This window comes from Pan paniscus, chromosome 1 (assembly GCF_029289425.2).
Source record: "Pan paniscus chromosome 1, NHGRI_mPanPan1-v2.0_pri, whole genome shotgun sequence".
Classification (NCBI taxonomy): domain Eukaryota; kingdom Metazoa; phylum Chordata; class Mammalia; order Primates; family Hominidae; genus Pan; species Pan paniscus.
In genome coordinates this window covers 188,939,554-188,956,146 of record NC_073249.2, presented here as the reverse complement: position 1 = coordinate 188,956,146, position 16,593 = coordinate 188,939,554, and the positions used below count along the sequence as shown (strand labels likewise).

Below are 16,593 nucleotides of genomic sequence, written 5' to 3'. Positions count from 1 at the left end.
ACAGGTGCTCTTCCCTCTTCCCTGGAGCACCACACTTGGCACTACACGGACTGGTGAAGAACTATCAGCTCTAACATTGCACATGGTCAGCTATTTAGTAGATGCTACTTGCCAAATTCCTGAAAAAACTATTTAAAAAGCAACAGAAAATAGTAAAAATGTAGGTATGAATGTAAGCTGACGCTTACATATAGAGCTTAAAACCATGTGGTAGGCAGATAACACACAAAATGGGTACAACTACTTCAGGAAAGACCAGCAAAGAAGGCAAGTAGAGATGGGTATCAAACTACAAGAGAAATTAGAATGCCTCAGACCAGAACACAGAGGAGATAAACAGAGAAAGACATAACTAAGTTGAGAATCTTTTTCTTTAATTAATCTGCACTGGGGAAAAAAAGATAATAGAGGCCGGGCGCGGTGGCTCATGCCTGTAATCCCAGTGCTTTGGGAGGCCGAGGTGGATGGATCACGAGGTCAGGAGTTCGAGACCAGCCTGGCCAGCATGGTGAAACCCCGTCTCTACTAAAAATATAAAAAATTAGCCGGGCATACTGGCACGTGCCTGTAGTCCCAACTACTTGGGAGGTTGAGGCAGGAGAATTGCTTGAACCCAGCAGGCAGAGGTTGCAGCGAGCTGAGGTCACAACACTGCACTCCAGCCTGGGTGCCAGAGCAAGACTCTGTCTCAAAAAAAAAAAAAAGATAATAGAAAGATTTAGACTAATGACAATACTAAGGTTACTAAAAGGGAGGATATAGAACAACAACAACAAAAAAGGACTTTAACATTCTGAACAACCTGACCACCTGAACAGGTCTGAAATCTACTGAGAGAAGTAGCCAGAAGAAAGTCACAGGGAAGCAGATTCTCTTGTACTGTGAAACAGCGAGTGCTCTGAGAAGGAAACGCTACGTCAAGCAATGATGGAGAACAGCAGGTTACAGAAGTGATTCCTACAGAAAGTGAGGAAAGCCACTTGGGAAGAGCTGTCACTCACACTAGAGAAGTGTGGTGACGAGAAGCACAGAGGAGAAGGAGGCTCATTCTAAAAACAATTATTACATCATCTTAAATATACCAAGTCCTTTCTTTATAGAAGCTTGGTACTCTTTTAGCCCTAACTTCAGACCTCTTGAATAAATGAATGACAAGGTGAGAGAGAGAACATGCTCTTGCTCCCAAAGGAGACAAGGTGCTTCAGGAGAGAGCCAATGGGGAGACAATTATGGAAGAGGGAAATGCAGATGAAATGAAGAAATGACTGGACAACATCAGGAACTCAGGGAAACCTCCCAAGCCAAGGAGGAAGAGGCTGCGAGTTTGGAAGCCAGGCTTTTCTGTGCCCTCATGGCGGAGGACAGCTGCTGGAAGAGGGCACAGGTGGCCATCTGTACCTGATCATATGCATACAGCATTTGAAAGTCCTTCTCTTCGATGAGCTTTTTCACTTTTTCCACATCCAGCTCTTCTATCCTGTAGTTGAGGTCCCCCAGCCACAAGATCACACTGTGAGGACAGAGCACAAAGGTAACAGGGTTTAGGAGGAACTTTAACCTGATCTACCCAGGGTGCTTCTGACAAAGGCCCCTGAGGCTCAGCCTCTTGGGAGGTGGGTGGGAAAATGGCTCAACTGTTCAGAAAATTTTTTTCTCTCGCCATCCCATTTAATAATCTAATGTGATGCTTGCTCAATTATCTTGGTCCAAGTTCATTATAAACAGCCTTGTGTTCTCCTTAGCTATTTTATTCTTGTAGGTTGGAAAGACAGTCTAATAAGATCTAAAAGATAGTAATTTACCCCATTCCTGGGAAGAGGGAAAAAAAATCAAGAATTGAGAGTCACGCCAATCACCCAGAGATCCCAAATCAGATGATGCCACAATACCACCTCTGCCTCTGTGTATACTGCAACCCACAAAACACACTCTCAGCCTTTGTTTCTAGAGCAGAGTTCCTCTGAAACAAAGTTCAAACTTTATAGTGGAGCCTGGATTTAACCAGCAGTATATCATTGGTTGACTCTTTCTGTACTGCTGAGTGGAGTGTAGAAGGTGTTTGATTCCTTCTGCTGCTTTGGGAAAAAGCTAACTGAAGGCTCCCTGATGACACTGTACATCTCATTAAGTCTAATACTGCTGTATCTGAAGCCAACAACCATGTCATTAGAGAATCTGCACAGCAGTACACGCACACCAAAATTAATGCATCCACAAACTAAAAGCAGACAAACTGACACATAAGCTGCGACCTCACAAACTAGGATGCTGCAGGTTCACCAGAATGGAAGAGCTCGGCTGCAAGACACTCCCTGCTAGGCTCCCTGGAGAAGAAAAACCATCCTGTCAGCTTCCAGAACACCAAAATGCTCCAGATAGTTCCACCTCGGCAGGCAGGACAAGAGGCGTTAATTCTGTTTACTCCTTGGCAGATATCACTTGGCTTCTTCCTCTTTATAAAAGAAGTGGCGTAAGCAGTCGACTGTTATCATAAAGTCTAAAATTCTAAGGCTTTGACTTTAGACAAATAGGAAGTTGTAGAGATAAATGAGATAAAGTAAAGAGAAGAAACAAAAATGAGCACAAGATGCTCTCAGAAGCTGCAACTATATCTTTGTAAAGTTGAATTAAGAGGAAAAAAAGACCAAGTGGAGGCAAACAAATGTAGTCCAACTCTCAATTATACATGCTCTGGAAAGAACAGATAAATAAAATCCTAAAACATACTTCTAAAAACTGGGTTTGAGATGCTCATTCTTTGGTTGTTTTCTTCATAATGTTGGAGGTAGGCAGACCCAAATTAAAACAAATCTTTAAAAAAAAGAAATCTTAAGCAGAACTCAGACTACAATATAGCTGTCAACTGCTGTTTTGTCATATTCTCTGCTCAAAATAAACTTTTCCTTCTCCTTTCTCCTCTCCTTTCCTTTCTTTTTTCTTTTCTCCTCTCTTTGTCTTTCCCCTCCCCTTCCCTTTCTCTTATCTTCCTGCCTCAGATTCCTGAGTAGCTGGGATTACAGGCATGCAGAATCACACCCAGCTAATTTTTAAATTTTTTTCAGAGACAGGTTCTTACTATGTTGCCCAGGCTAGTCTTGAACTCCTGGGCTCAAGCGATCCCCCCACCTCAGCCTCCTAAAATGCTGGGATAACAGGCATGAACTACTGCACCCAGCCTCACTTTCTTCTTATTTCTGGCTGCTATACTATAGCAGCCAGGGATTCTCACACATGTTGATAAAATTAAATACTGAAAAAACAAATGGCCGGGCGTGGTGGCTCATGCCTGTAATCCCAGCACTTTGGGAGGCCGAGGTGGGCGGATCACGAGGTCAGGAGTTCGAGACCAGCCTGGCCAACATGGTGAAACCCCACTCTCTACTCAAAATACAAAAATTATCCAGGCCTGGTGGCACGCACCTGTAGTCTCAGCTACTCGGGAGGCTGAGGCAGGAGAATCGTTTGAACTGGGAGGTGGGGGTTGCGATGAGGCGAGATTGCGCCACTGCACTCCAGCCTGGGAGACAGAGCAAGACTCCGTCTCAAAAATAAATATATAAATAAATAAACCTTATACCTTCCCAAGGACACATGATGCTTGAGAAAGACTCTAGAGTGTGCTTGCTTTGGCAGCACATATATTAAAATTGAAATGATACAGAGAAGATTAGCATAGTCCCTGAGCAAGGATGACATGCAAATAAAAATTTAAAAATAAAATAAGAAGGCCGGGCACGGTGGCTCACGCCTGTAATCCCAGCACTCTGGGAGGCCGAGGTGGGCGGATCACGAGGTCAGGAGATTGAGACCATCCTGGCTAACACAGTGAAACCCCGTCTCCACTAAAAAATACAAAAAATTAGCCAGGCATGGTGGCAGGCGCCTGTAGTCCCAGCTACTCAGGAGGCTGAGGCAGGAGAACGGTATGAACCTGGGAGGCGGAGCCTGTAGTGAGCCTAGATCACGCCACTGTACTCCAGCCTAGGCGACAGAGTGCGACTCCATCTCGAAAAAAAAAAAAGTAAGAAAAGAGAAAGACTCAAGAGATCTGCCAGATGGCAAGTTAGGAAACTAAATATTTTCAAGAGATATAATCCATGTATAACCAAGAGGTGGGAGCTACCACCATTGCAGCAATAGGAAACCACCACCAGGCATCTCCCCATGAAAAGACAGAGCCCACAACTCTATGTACTCATGGTGAACCGCATGGGGTGGAAGCCCAGACTCACTCATGGTTGCTGATGGTGAGAGGGGGAAGGCTTGGGTCAGGCTGACAAAACTGCATTCGAGAACAAATGTCCTTATAGTCCTGGTTCCTCCTCTCATACTCTTCAATGTGGGCTGCCAAGTGAGAATTCACAACGCAGATGCTGGTGTTGTGGAACTGGAACCTGATCGCCACGCCTCCCTTGTTGCCCTATGGAAAGGATCCCCAAAGAAATCCAATTCAAACTTAATTGTGTCAGTCACTTAAACCTACAAACTTTCTGGCCGGGCACGGTGGCTCACGCCTGTAATCCCAGCACTTTGGGAGTCCGAGGCGGGTGGATCATGAGGTCAGGAGTTCAAGACCAGCCTGGCCAAGATGGTGAAACCCCGTCTCTACTAAAAATACAAAAATTAGCTGGGTGTGGTGGCAGGAGCCTGTCATCCCAGCTACTCGGGAGGCTGAGGCAGAGCATTGGTTGAACCCGGGAGGGAGAGGTTGCAGTGAGCTGAGATCACACCACTGCACTCCAGCCTGGGAGACAGAGTGAGACTCCATCTCAAAAACAAACAAACAAAAAAAAACCCTACAGACTTTCAAAATGTTTTGTCTTAATCTTTATAATAATCCTGTGGTATTATCTATATTGTACAGATTAAAAAAAAAAAGAAGGCAGAATGACTAGCCAGTCAATGGCAAAGCTGAATCCACAACCTAACTCTCTCGAACTCCTGGCCTCAAGTGATCCACCCACCTCAGCCTCCCAAAGTGCTGGGATTACAGGTGTGAGCCACCGCACCCAGCCCCAAAACCTAGCTCCCTTAATCCAGTGTTCTTTTCACTAAATCACAGGCAAACCATAGGTACCCTTTGAAAACACAAAGCTAAGCTCTCACAGAAGAACCTAAAAACAGAACTTTAATGGCCTCAATAAGAAGAGGAAATTGCAAACCTACTGTCAGCATTCTTTGTTTTTCTGAATGACCCAGCATAGTTTCTGCAACATACTTCATGGGTGAAATGGGAGGATCAACTGGAGGCTCTAGTGTTGGGGAATATGAGGACAGGCGCTAATTGGTTAAATCAGCAGGTAGTTCACTAAAACACAGTTTCTAAATAGTTTGCTCGACTGAGCCCTGCTTGAGGGTATGATTCATCTTGGAATATTGGCACCTTCAAACTGGGACACGTGTAGTCACTGTGTCATCAGAAGTGGCCAATACCTCAGGAGCTAAGGTCCTCAATGTGCCAAACATACCAACCAAGGACTCACCATCCTCCCCATGATTCCTGTCCCCACAGTCTCGGCTTCCACTTCTGAGATATAAGCTGCATGCTCCTGTTTGACATATAACAGCAGCATAATCCCAACCAGTCGGATAAGCTTCACCTGGAAAAGAGAGACATGGCATTAAATAGAAATTGCAAACAGGAATAAATACCCCAAAGGAAACATAGTCTGGAAGCTGGCTGAGAGTATTCATGTGTCTCCTTCTCCACACTAGAACACAGGTAATCATCTGTTCAATTCACCAAGCATGCTATGTGCTAACCTACGAGTGCCGAGACCCTGCATCTTTCCCACCCGGAGGCACCCCTTCTGGAAGATCTGGAAATGAAAATTGCGGGATAATTAAGACTGGCTTAAGATAAAGGTCATGGAAAAGGTGAAAAATGATCTTGGAATTTCCCTGCATGGCAACATAAAATTAAGAGGTTCCTGACTCCTCTCTTACCTTTGCATATTTGGCATCTGGATGAAGACCCTCTGACACAGCTTTGAACCACTCTTCCTCCTTTGGGGTATCGTGAAAGAAAAAAGCTTCCTTACTCAGATCAAGCTCCTGGAACCTATTTTGAGAAGCAACCAGTTAGATAGTAAAGAAAAGTAATGTGCAAATGACACATTCTCAGATTGGTTTAGGTGCATAAGCCCTAGCTTTCTAGCTAAACTTCAGGACCCTCAGGAGGAAAAAATAAACATTTAGAGCCAAGGAACTAAATGCCAAGGAACTTTCCAGGTGCTGTTGCAAACAAAAACCCATTTTCTTTTCATGACCAGCCTATGAAGTAGTTCGAAGTGTCCCTATTTTACATCTGTAACCCCTAGTTCACACAAGCACCAAGTGGCAAACTGGGATTCAAACCTTGGTCTACATAAATTATGAATTCTAGTTCTTTTCAATATACCATACAAGCTTTGCTGCCCCTCCCCACTAGTAATGCCCAGTATAGAGATGAGAAGATTAAAAAAAAAAAGACTAACTGATGGGACTTTCTTCAGCTAACCTTTCTTCTCTGGCAAAAGATAGTTTTGCTTTGTAACCAAAAATGTATTGAATGTCCAAGCAATAAAGTTCAGTTCAGGATGCACTGAGTTCAGGATGCAATTCAGGATTTTAACAGAAGATTACACTAAAAATTAAATACTAGCACTTAAATGCCAAGCACCCCACTTTAATAGTGGCAGACATTTGCTTGCCATGAGGAGGAACATCAAACAGGGAAACAGCTGTTATCAGGCATCTGTTCATTTTTCAAATCCTTCACCTGTTGTGAAGACCCATCCTTCAACCACAGCTCTGTGTGCTTGAAGATGGAGAGGGGACTAGAAGAGAAGCACTCACCCTACACAATAGACATCTGGGGCCTGGATACCATTGCTCAGCCACAGCTGGAGGCATTCTTTGGGGGACTGCCCATTTACATTGTATGTTCCCACAAAAAACCTGTCACCAAAGAGAAATAATTAGTGACTCCGAATCACTATGGAGATAACAGGAGAAAGCATTTTATGCTGATTTATGCTGGTTTCCGTCTCTGTGGACTGGCATTTTGAGACATAAGAAATGTCATTTCTAACCTAGACCAGGACTGCAGCACCAAGGAGTGACTTGCGGTCTGTCATGGTATCTGTTGCTTTTGTGATAACAACTTCAAATAGTATAGGCCTACTCTGAACATTCCTACTTCCTTTAAACAGCCATTACCCAGGCATTATCTGCATAATTATTTGCCTTGTATATACTACTGAAATGAAAAAATGAAAAGTGCTTTGGTAATTACTTTTGGCAAGAAAGCAACACCAGTATTCAAAAGGCTATTTCTTCACCATAATTCACAGTTTATATCCCTAGAAACAATGTTATTTTATCTTATAGTCCCAATGCAATGATTTTGAAAGATCTAGCAGAATCCCACAACCTTTATTAATTTAGCTTTTAGTAATCTTGCCTAAAAAGATTACCAAACACCAGCTAACTTCATTTTAGTAATTTCATTTTAAATGACTTTCTTCAAAGGCCCAGAATGACCAAGGGAGTATAAAACCTTGGAGGGATACATAAGAATCAAGAGGCCAGGTGTGGTGGTTCACACTTATAATCTCAACAATTTGGGAGGCCAAGGCGGGAGGACTGCCCAAGCCCAGGAGCTTGAGACCCATGTGGGCAACATAGTGCGACCCTGTCTCTACAAAAATTTAAAAATCAGCACATGTGTATTACCAGCTACTCCAGCAGCTGAGGTGGGAGGGTTACTTGGGCCCAGGAGGCTGAGGCTACAGTGAGCTGTGACTGCACCACTGCACTCCAGCCTGGGCAACAAAGCAAGACCTTGTCTCAAAAAGATAAAACATAAATAAATAAAAGAATCAGGATGGCGCTCCTTCTTCTGTACCCATTTGTCTCCACAAATATTTCTGTAACTATCTGCAAGTCATGTCACTCCCACTATACCACACCTATCACCGTGCCCACCTAGAAAGGGCACAGAATAAATGCCTGTTAATTAAGAATGCATGGAATCACTCATTTCGAAAATGAGGGGAGAGATTCTATAGAAGAGTATGTCTCCAAATCCAGGTATAGGAGGAAGTGCTCAAATTCCAGAAAGCCAAATGATCATTCTGCTCTGAAAACATCCTAGAACCCAGTTAGCTACCTGAAGTTCTGGATATAGGTGTAATCCTCTTCTTTCTGTAGTAGATGTGATTTCACAATTGTATCTCGCAGTCCAAACTTCTGCATGGATAAAATATGAGCCTTGTCCGACACTGTGATAGTGGAGGAGCGAACCATGTCAGTAATTTCGGACTTGGATTTATTCTGTCTGGAAAAACAAAAGTATTTTTTTCATATGTGGATGAGTCCCCATGGCAAAATGAATGAATACAAAGCTAAAAGTTCCCCTATACAAGCATCTAAGTCACAGAAGACTAAAGGAGGCCAAAGTAAAATTTATCTACTAAAACAACACTATTTCTATGTGGAATTAAGTAAATTTATATTTTGTTGATTGTATAATATGTTGGTCTGGAGATTTTCCTAATAATAGAGTCACAGAATCTCAGACCAGAGGGGCATCTTAAAGATAATCTAATTCCCTCAGTTCTAAATGAGAAAAATGAAACCCAGGGTCATTAACGCCTCACCCACATGAATGGTGGCAGAGTATGGGATTCAATCATGTAATTGACAAGCCGGGCATGGTGACTCATGCCTGTAATCCCAGCACTTTGGAAGGCCAAGGGAGGCAACTCACTTGAGGCCAGGAGTTCGAGATCAGCCTGGCCAACATGGCAAAATCCCATCTCTACCAAAAATACAAAAATGAGCTGGGTGTGGTGGCACATGCCTATAATTCCAGCTCCTCGGGAGGCTGAGACACAAGAACCACTTGAACCTGGGAGGCGGAGGCTGCAGTGACTGGGTGACAAAGTGAGACTCTGTCTCAAAAAAAAAAAAAAAGAAAAAAACTGTAAAACCCTCTAGGTCCTTTAACTTGATCATTCTATTCTGTACATCTATTCCACAAGAATAATCCAAAATAAAAAGAAAGGCAATGAGAATTTATATTTTATTATTATTTGCATTGTACTGTATTTATAGTCGTAACTAAAATACTGATACAAGTAAGTGTTTTATCTTGACCAGACAGATTCTGGAGATATTCAGTAGGGGGCACTGGAGTACAGACTTCAGATATTTATATAATAACACACCTCAGGCGCGAGTCAGGAAAGAGTAAATAAAACAGGGAAAAAAGTCACTTCAGAGTCAGGAAACACCTAAAAGAATGAAAGAGTGAAATCAAACGTTTCTAATCTACATTTTCAAGGGAGGGCTAGACTGCCAGTTTCAAATCCTAGACTGGCCACTTGATAATTCTGGGACCTTGGGTGAGTTATATAACTTCTCATTACCTGAGTTTCCTTAATTGTAAAACAGAAAAAAGTACTTACCTCTTAGGCTAAAATAAGATAGTCCAAATAAGAGCAGGGTGCCTGGCAGTAAGTGCAAATAAATGTCAGGTATTATTAAGAACATTTCCAGCCAGGCACGGTGGCTCATGCCTGTAATCCCAGCACTTTGGGAAGCCAAGATGGGAGGATCAGATGAGGTCATAAGTTCGAGACCAGCCTGACCAACATGGAGAAACCCCATCTCTACTAAAAATACAAAATTAGCCGGGTGTGGTGGCACATTCCTGTAATCCCAGCTACTCAAGAAAGCTGAGGCAGGAGAATCACTTGAACCCAGGAGGTGGAGGTTGCGGTGAGCCGAGATCATGCCACTGAACTCCAGCCTGGGCAGTAAGAGCGAAACTCTGTCTCAAAAAAAAAAAAAAAAAGGACACTTCCTAGGCCAGCTACCCTGGGACAACTTACATTATACCCAAAATGGTCTCAGTACTGTGAGGAGAACCTCAGTCCTACAAGGGACAAATGAAGGGAGAGTTGCATTACCTTGGTTGCAAGCTTTCTGGTTTATCTTGACCCCTGGAGCTTTGGTCCATAGGCACTCCCTTCCCATTTGGTCTCAAACCATCAAAGTTAGAACCACCTAAAGGGAAGGAGAAGAAATTAAAATATACATACATAGGCTGGACATGGTGGCTCATGCCTGTAATCCCAGCACTTTGGGAGGCCAAGGTAGGTGGATCACCTGAGGTCGGGAGTTCGAGACCAGCCTGACCAACGTGGAGAAACCCCGTCTCTACTAAAAATACAAAATTAGCCAGGCATGGTGGTGCATGCCTGTAATCCCAATTACTCGGGAGGCTGAGGCAGGAGAATCACTTGAACCCGGGAGGCGGAGGTTGCAGTGAGCCAAGATCGTGCCATTGCACTCCAGCCTGGGCAACAAGAGCAAAACTCCACCTCAAAAACAAACAAACAAACAAATAAATAAATGAAACATACATATGCTTTAATATACAGACAACAGCTTCGGAAATTGTAGTCTAGGAATTATTGGTAGTCCACATATTGCTTCAAAGGGCCTATGCTGATGTCTGGGTGAAGTCCCACAGACCATACACAGAAGGAGAAAAAAGTATCTCATCCGGGTATCTTTACTGCTGAAAATGTAACTATTCCAGCTAGTCTAACTCCCTTTTCTTGGATAAAGGGTACATTAAGGAAAGAATAAAACCATGAAATCTGAAAACCTGAGTTTTATCACCTGCTTTATTATTTATTACCTCCTGACTTTGGAAAAGCCATCTAACCTCTCTCAATCTCAGTAATTTGACCTGTCCTGCCTTCTTCACAGGTTTAATGTAGGGTCAACTGAGTTGACATATGAGTAGGCACTTTAAAAGCAATACAACATATTATAAAACATAACATAGTGACTTCCACTCCGAAGAGGAGAAAGGCAAGGGTCAGAGATTAAAACTGGAAATAGTCTAAGAGCTCTAGAAAATGAGAAGTGCTTGTCATTGTTGACAAATTGCCTTGAAAACCAAAGAGCCCAAGGGCCCAACCCAGAAATATTTTGGGAAAGTCGTTAAACCAAGATAAACCTGGAAAGGAAAATTAATCTGCCAATAGCTTCTCTGCTCTTTAAAAGCCAGATCTCTTGTCAACAGGGAACAACATGAAGCGGTCACAGAGAGATGTGATTTTAAAACCCAAGTTATGGGAAGGAGCTCTGGAGGAATGAAACACCACTGAAGAATTTTGCTGCGAAGACTATTACTAAACATGGATTTCTCAACCATGCATTCACATGAACCAGAAAAAAACTTTTGAAAAAAGAAAGGATAATCATTTGAACATGAAAATAATTACACCTCAATGCCTCCAATCAATCACCAAATGCTATAGACTGATTATTTATACCCCTGCCCAAAGTCATATGTTGAAATCCTAACCCCCAAGATAACATACTAGGAGTTGGGGCCTTTAGATGTGAGGTGTTTAGGTCACAAGGGTGGAGCCCTCATGATTGGGATTAGTGCCCTTATAAGGGTTGAGGAGACTAGAGTTCCCCTTTTGCTATGTGAGAACACAGTGAAAAGACAGCTGCCACTAAGCCAGAAAGCAGGCCCTCACCAGACATTGAATCTGCCAGCACCTTGATCTTGGACTTCTCAGCCTCCAAAACTGTAAAAAATAAATCTCTGATCTCTGCTTTTGCTTTGTGGTGTTTTTCCTGTATGTTTTTTTATTATTTTCTTTTTTTTTTTGAGACAGGGTCTCCAGGCTGGAGTACAGCAGCCTGATCATGGTTCACTGTAGCCTTGACCTCCAGGGCTCATGTGATCCTCCCACCTCAGCCTCTCTGGTAGCTGGGATTAACAGGCACAAGCCACCATGCCCAGCTAACTTTTTGTATTTTTTTGTAGAGATGGAGTTTTGCCATGTTTCCCAGGCTGGTCTCAAACTCTTGGGCTCAAATGATCCTCCCGCCTTAGCCTCTCAAAGTGCTGGGATTACAGGTGTGAGCCATCACACCCAGCCAAATCTCTGTTGCTTATAAACCACTCAGTCTATGGTATTTTGTTATAACAGCCTATAGACTAAGGCTAAAAACTAAGACACCAAAGCCTTTCAATTTTGCTTCCTAAATGCCTCTCAAACCAATATATTCCTATCCCCAGTGTCACTGTGCTAGTCTAGGTTACCAACATCTCCCCTGAATGACTATAAAAGCCTCAACTAGTTTCCCTGCCTCTTTTCTCACCCCACCCTCTACAACCCAGTTTCTACACTGTGGCCAGAGGATTTTTTAAAAAGTAAATCGGATCACATCACTTTAAATCTTTTAAAGGCTTCATACTGGATAAACCCAAATCCATACATACAATTGCCAAGGCTCTTCCCAGTCTGGATCCTACCCATTGCTCTAGCCCCAATACTCACCACAGTCCTTCAGCCCCTACCTCCTTGATGCCATGCTCTAAGCATATTAAGGTTACTGCAGCTATACAAAGATCCCATCAGAAAGCAACTTTCCTCTTCTTCATTCTGCTTTATAAGGCTAACTCCTACCCATCCTGTGCCAGGGGTCAGTAAACTTTTTCTGTAAAGGGCCACAGAGTAAATATCCTAGGCTTTGCAGGTCATACAGTCTCCTGCAACTGTTCAACTCTGCTGCTATAGTGCAAAAGCAGCCGTGAGTGTGGCTGCATTCTAACGAAATGTTATTTATAGATGCTGAAATTTGAATATCATACAATTTTCACATATCACAAAGCATTATTCTCTTGAATCTTTTCAAACATTTAAAAATGCAAAAAATCATTCTTAGCTCATGAGCTGTACCAAAGCAGATGGCAGGCTGGATTTGGCCTATAGGCTGCACTTCACCAACTCCTGCTATAGGCCATATCTTAGAGGTCATTTCCTCCAAGAAGACTTCTCTAACCTCTCCTAGGCTGGTTAGATGCCCTGACATTGGTGTTTCCATAGCTCCCTGTACTCCCCATCACAGTCTTGATTGCTGTGTACTGTAGGTGTTTTTTCTTCCCAGTTAGACTGTAAGCTTACTGAGGACTAGACTTTGTCTGATTTATGCATCACTGTATCCCCATCATTCAGCATACCACCCAGCACATTATAGGCAGTGCAGTCACACAATTCAATATTAAATGCGCAATGAACCTGAATCCCTATGCCTCTATATGTTTTTTTTTCTTTTTTTTTGAGACAGGGTCTCGCTCTGTTGCCCAGGCTGGAGTGCAGTGGCGCAAGCTTGGCTCTTTGCAACCTCTGCCTCCCGGGTTCAAGCTATTCTCCTGCCTCAGCCTCCCGAGTAGCTGGGATTACAGACACGCAGCACCACACTCAAGTAATTTTTGTATTTTTGGTAGAGACGGGTTTTGCCATGTTGGCCAGGCTGGTCTCAAACTCCTGACCTCAGGTCTCCCAGTGCTGGGATTACGGGCATGAGCCACTATACCCGGCCCCTGTGTGCCTTATATGTTTAAATACGTAACATCCAAGTTCAAGTCTGTAGCATTCTTTTGGAATGTTTCAGGTAATCTTCCCATTGTCTCCAAAATATAACAAAAATAAGAAAGGAGAACTAGAATGGGTTATGTCTAGAGTTCTACTAACCCATAGTTACTTAATAATTATTTCTGGAAATGCAATCCCCAGCTGGATTCTACTTCTCTTTCTTTACTCTCACTGAGCTATAATAAAGCTTAGAGAGCTAAGGTATTTGAGTTAGTAATGGTGTATTGGGACATCTGTTAGAATGACTGAAATTTAAAAAAAAGAAAACCAGCTGACAATTCCAATTGCTGACAAGGATGCAGAGGAGCCATGACTCTCATCCATTGATAGTAGGCATGGAAAATCATACAGACACTTTGGAAGACAGCTTGGCAGTTTCTTAAAAAGTTAAACAGTCTTACCATATGTTCTACCCATGACACTCCTAGATATTTACTGATCTGAAAGTACGCTGGGTGCACCATGGCTTGTGCCTATAGTCCCAGCTATTCGGGAGGCTGAGGCAGGAGGACTGCTTGAGCCCAGGAGTTTGAGATCAGCTTGGACAATAGAGACCCCTATCTCTTAAAAAATAATAAAATCCCTCTCCCTCTCCCCCTCCCCCTCCCCCTCCCCACGGTCTCCCTCTGATGCCGAGCCGAAGCTGGACGGTACTGCTGCCATCTCGGCTCACTGCAACCTCCCTGCCTGATTCTCCTGCCTCAGCTTGCTGAGTGCCTGCGATTGCAGGCGCGCGCCGCCATGCCTGACTGGTTTTCATATTTTTTTGGTGGAGACGGGGTTTCGCAGTGTTGGCCGGGCTGGTCTCCAGCTCCTAACCGCGAGTGATCCGCCAGCCTTGGCCTCCCGAGGTGCCGGGATTGCAGACGGAGTCTCGTTCACTCAGTGCTCAATGGTGCCCAGGCTGGAGTGCAGTGGCGTGATCTCGGCTCGCTACAACCTCCACCTCCCAGCAGCCTGCCTTGGCCTCCCAAAGTGCCGAGATTGCAGCCTCTGCCCGGCCGCCAACCCGTCTGGGAAGTGAGGAGCGTCTCCGCCTGGCCGCCCATCGTCTGGGATGTGAGGAGCCCCTCTGCCTGGCTGCCCAGTCTGGAAAGTGAGGAGCGTCTCTGCCCGGCCACCATCCCATCTAGGAAGTGAGGAGCGCCTCTTCCCGGCCGCCATCACATCTGGGAAGTGAGGAGCGTCTCTGCCCGGCCGCCCATCGTCTGAGATGTGGGGAGCACCTCTGCCCTGCCGCCCCATCCGGGATGTGAGGAGCGTCTCTGCCCGGCCGCCCCGTCTGAGAAGTGAGGAGACCCTCTGCCTGGCAACCGCCCCGTCTGAGAAGTGAGGAGCCCCTCCGCCCGGCAGCCGCCCCGTCTGAGAAGTGAGGAGCCCCTCCGCCCAGCAGCCACCCCGTCTGGGAAGTGAGGAGCGTCTCCGCCCGGCAGCCACCTCGTCCAGGAGGGAGGTGGGGGGGTCAGTCCCCCGCCCGGCCAGCCGCCCCGTCCGGGAGGGAGGTGTGGGGGTCAGCCCCCCGCCCGGCCAGCCACCCAGTCCGGGAGGGAGGTGGGGGGATCAGCCCCCCGCCCGGCCAGCCGCCCCGTCCGGCAGGTGAGGGGCGCCTCTGCCCGGCCGCCCCTACTGGGAAGTGAGGAGCCCCTCTGCCCGGCCAGCCGCCCCGTCCGGGAGAAAGGTGGGGGGGTCAGCCCCCTGCCCGGCCAGCCGCCCCGTCCGGGAGGTGAGGGGCGCCTCTGCCCGGCCACGCCTACTGGGAAGTGAGGAGCCCCTCTGCCCAGCCACCACCCCGTCTGGGAGGTGTACCCAACAGCTCATTGAGAACGGGTCATGATGACAATGGCGGTTTTGTAGAATAGAAAGGGGGGAAAGGTGGGGAAAAGATTGAGAAATCGGATGGTTGCCGTGTCTGTGTAGAAAGAGGTAGACATGGGAGACTTTTCATTTTGTTCTGTACTAAGAAAAATTCTTCTGCCTTGGGATCCTGTTGATCGGTGACCTTACCCCCAACCCTGTGCTCTCTGAAACATGTGCTGTATCCACTCAGGGTTGAATGGATTAAGGGCGGTGCAAGATGTGCTTTGTTAAACAGATGCTTGAAGGCAGCATGCTCGTTAAGAGTCATCACCACTCCCTAATCTCAAGTACCCAGGGACACAAACACTGCGGAAGGCCGCAGGGTCCTCTGCCTAGGAAAACCAGAGACCTTTGTTCACTTGTTTATCTGCTGACCTTCCCTCCACTATTGTCCTGTGACCCTGCCAAATCCCCCTCTGCGAGAAACACCCAAGAATGATCAATAAAAATAATAATAATAATAATAATAAAATAAAATTAAATAAAAATAAAAATAAAATAAGATGAAAGTAGTGGCACATGCCCGTAGTCCTAGCTACTTGGGAGGCTGGGGAGGGATGGTTACTTGAGCCCAGGAGTTCAAGGCTGCAGTGAGGTGTGATCTTGTCACTGCACTCCAGCCTGGGTGACAGAGGGAGATCCCACCTCTAAAAAATATGGCAAGAAAAACAATTTTTGTACACATAAAAACCTGCACAGAAAAGTTTATAGCAGCGTTAAAATCACCAAAAACTAGAAGCAACCAAGATATATTTCAACAGATGAATAAACTGTGATACATCCATATAATAAAATATTAAGCAATTAAAAAAATTAGTTATCAAGCCATGAAAATACATGAATGAATCTTAAATGCATATTGCTGAGTGAAGGAAGTCCATCTGAAAAGGCTATTTATTATATGATTCCAATTACACAACATTCTGGATAAGACAAAACTATAGAGACGGTAAACAGATCAATGGTTGCCAGGGGTTTTGGGGGTGAGGGTGGGGTCAAATAAATGAAGAACAGGGGACTTTTTAGGACAGCAAAACTATACTCAAAAGAAACTATAATGGTGGGTACATGGTACTATCTATAGCTTTCAAAACCCACAGATGTTTACAACACAAAGAATGAAACTTGGCCGGGCACGGTGGCGCACGCCTGTAATCCCAGCACTTTGGGAGGCCGAGGCGGGTGGATCACGAGGTCAGGAGATCGAGACTATCCTGACTAACACGGTGAAACCCCGTCTCTACTAAAAATACAAATATTTAGCCGGGTGCGGTGGCAG

The 16,593-nt window shown here is 44.9% G+C and overlaps 1 protein-coding gene and 1 non-coding gene across 15 annotated transcripts in view; one reads left to right on the top strand and one right to left on the bottom strand.

Moving 5' to 3' along the window:
* Positions 1–16,593, bottom strand: part of INPP5B (inositol polyphosphate-5-phosphatase B) — an 85,277-nt gene that overhangs the window by 20,660 nt on the left and 48,024 nt on the right. For all 14 annotated transcript variants that reach the window (XM_034961595.1, XM_034961597.3, XM_034961612.3 and 11 more), the window contains 7 exons: positions 9,957–10,053; positions 8,153–8,320; positions 6,838–6,939; positions 5,947–6,061; positions 5,484–5,600; positions 4,233–4,420; positions 1,399–1,510 (listed from right to left, as the gene is read on the bottom strand). In XM_034961595.1, the coding sequence (XP_034817486.1) occupies positions 1,399–1,510; positions 4,233–4,420; positions 5,484–5,600; positions 5,947–6,061; positions 6,838–6,939; positions 8,153–8,320; positions 9,957–10,053 (899 nt within the window). The remainder of the gene's footprint in view (positions 1–1,398; positions 1,511–4,232; positions 4,421–5,483; positions 5,601–5,946; positions 6,062–6,837; positions 6,940–8,152; positions 8,321–9,956; positions 10,054–16,593) is intronic.
* LOC112438301 (U6 spliceosomal RNA) lies at positions 3,618–3,721 on the top strand. Its single transcript, XR_003026757.2, has one exon. It is a non-coding gene; the product is annotated as a U6 spliceosomal RNA (small nuclear RNA).